At 42.5% G+C, this 2,429-nt stretch overlaps 1 protein-coding gene and 1 non-coding gene across 2 annotated transcripts; one reads left to right on the top strand and one right to left on the bottom strand.

Annotated features, from left to right (window-relative positions):
- Window positions 1-461: 461 nt before the first annotated feature.
- Window positions 462-1,235, bottom strand: LOC128132404 (uncharacterized). The gene has a single exon (XM_052768959.1). It carries the CDS (start codon window positions 1,233-1,235, stop codon window positions 462-464), a length of 774 nt encoding a protein of 257 aa, XP_052624919.1.
- Window positions 1,236-2,121: 886 nt separating this feature from the next.
- On the top strand, window positions 2,122-2,228 carry LOC111883484 (small nucleolar RNA R71). The gene has a single exon (XR_002847458.1). It is a non-coding gene; the product is annotated as a small nucleolar RNA R71 (small nucleolar RNA).
- Window positions 2,229-2,429: the final 201 nt, after the last annotated feature.

Consider the following 2,429-nt stretch of genomic DNA (forward strand, 5'->3'; position numbering starts at 1 on the left):
CAGATTAATCTTGTGAGAACAATAAGAGGGGCTGATTCCCTTGATGTCGGTAATGCTCCATGCTATGGCCCGCTTTCGCTTCTTCAAAACTTGAACTAGTTCTTCCTTTTCAGATTCGGAGAGGTCAGAGGCTATTATCATTGGCTTTTGATGACCATCTTCAAGGAAATCATACTCCAAGTGATCTGGTAATGTTTTGAGCTCTGTTTTTTTCTATCTGCATGGTGTACTCACCGAGTGCAGGTAAAGGACTCGGCGAGTTGGCAGCTGAATTCACGAATTCAATTTCCTCTTCGCATGGACTCGACGAGTAGATCGACACTACTCGGCGAGTTGATGTTTCAGATTGCTTCATCAATTCTTCATACTCAGCTTCTTCCAACAACCTCTCGATCTCCAGTAAGTCTTTTTCAGCATCAAATTCTTCATAAAAAATGGTGGACTTGTTGGGATCTTCATTATCATATTCCTCCCATCAATTCATCAAGCATGTCAATCGAGAACACCATGTCATCACTATTCCTTGCATACTTCATAGCTTGATCAACCCCAAAAGTGACTGAATCATCTCCTACCCGTAAAGTAAGCTTCGAGTCTCTCTTGTCTACTATAACACTTGCTGTGTTGAGGTAAGGTCTTCCAAGGATGATCGAGACTTGAGGATCCGCCTCCATGTCTAGAATTATAAAATTTGCGGGAAATATGAACTTGTCCACCTTAACCAATAAGTCTTCACATATGCCTCTTGGAAAGGTGACTGTCTTGTTTGCTAAGTGAATCGCCATACGAATTGGCCTTGGTTCCGAGAGATCCAGCTTCTTGAAGAATGAATACGGCATGAGATTCACACTTGCTCCCGAATCGGCCAAAGCAAGAATGGTAGCTAAGTTACCAAATTGGCAAGGCAAAGTCAAGCTTCCCGGGTCACCCTTCTTCTTTGGTAGCTTATTTAGCATGTCAGCTGAGCAGTTCTCATTAAGAACTACCTTTTTCACTTCCTCCATCTTCCTTCTATTCGTGAGAAGTTCCTTAAGGAATTTTGCATATTTTGGCATTTGTGCGACAGCTTCGATGAAGGGTATGTTGATTTGAAGAGCTTTAATATGATCAAGAAACTTCTGGTACTCCTCTTCCTGCTTTTCTCTCTTAGCTCGGGCTGGATATGGCAATGGAGGCTGAAAGGGCTTTTTAGGAATCTGATTTTTCGAGTTTGGCAGTGGACTCGTCGAGTCCATATTCTGGATTCGGCGAATAGGCTCTGTTCCATGAAGATTCTGATTTTGGTCTTGAGTTTCTGTATCCTCCTTCTACAATTCTTTGGGTGCTTCATTCTGAATAGGGGCCAGAGGAGTGATTATCTTCCCACTTCTTGTTGTGACTATGTTTATGTGCGCGCCTCGTGGGTTATTTTCGGTTTTACTAGGAAGCTCGTCCGGTGATCTTTGGTTGATTTGTTAAGCAAGTTTCCCTAGCTGCGTTTCTTTGTTGTGGATAGATGCTTGCTAGTTTCTAAGCATGGTTCTTGTTTCTTGAATTGCAGCATCATGATCACTATGTCTCTTTTCTGAAGCAGCTACAAATTTGGTAAGCATCTCTTCCAAACTTGGTTTTCTTTCTTGTGTCGGCTCCTCCTTTTGGTAAGAACCTCTTCCTTTCTGCCTGTACTTCTCCTCCTTAGCCTTCTTGTACTGTTCATAACGGAGCCACTCTTTCTTTGGTTTTAGCCAATCTTCATCATATCGGTCCCCACTTGAGTAACATACTTGCACCCTCTTGTTGCCGTTTTCATCCAAGTCGCAGTCTCTAGTAAGATGAGGCCCATTGTAGTTTTCACAACCCACCCGTATAGCATGTATCGTTTGGTCCATATTGTCCATCATCATATCCATGTTTTTCAACATAGCCATAACTGCTGACAAGTCTTCTGAAGCTGCATATGCAGGCCCCCTTGTCACATCATTTCTTGGATTATGATATTCTCTAGAATGCTTAGAGAATTCTTCAATTAGTTGCTTTATCACTAAAGGTGCCTTCTTCATATGTGGGACTTGCGAGTCAAGTAATTGCCTTGTTGTAACATTTACTCCATCATAAAAGATGGAGACTTCTTGCTGACTATTGAGGTCGTGATGTGGGCAATTCCTTAGCAAGCGCTTATACCTCTCCCAAGCTTCATATAGTGACTCTCCAGCTTGTTGTTCAAAGTTCGCTATGGCTTTCTTGAGCTTAGATATCTTAGATGGTGGGCATAATTGATCAATGAACTCTTCTTTCAGCTGAGCCCATGTAGTGATGGTTCCGGGTGGTAGTGACTTGAGTCAATCGTTTGCAGCACCCTTCAAAGTAACCGGAAGCATGCGAAGTAGCTGAGTTTACCGAGGCACGTTGGGAACATTGAAATAATCAGCTACATCATTAACTTCATCCAA

The sequence above is a fragment of the Lactuca sativa genome, chromosome 2, assembly GCF_002870075.4.
Source record: "Lactuca sativa cultivar Salinas chromosome 2, Lsat_Salinas_v11, whole genome shotgun sequence".
In the NCBI taxonomy this organism is placed as follows: domain Eukaryota; kingdom Viridiplantae; phylum Streptophyta; class Magnoliopsida; order Asterales; family Asteraceae; genus Lactuca; species Lactuca sativa.

What these genes read in the sequence shown, in the direction of transcription:
- LOC128132404 (XM_052768959.1), bottom strand. Translation starts at nt 1,235, where the DNA reads ATGGACTCGACGAGTCCACTGCCAAACTCGAAAAATCAGATTCCTAAA.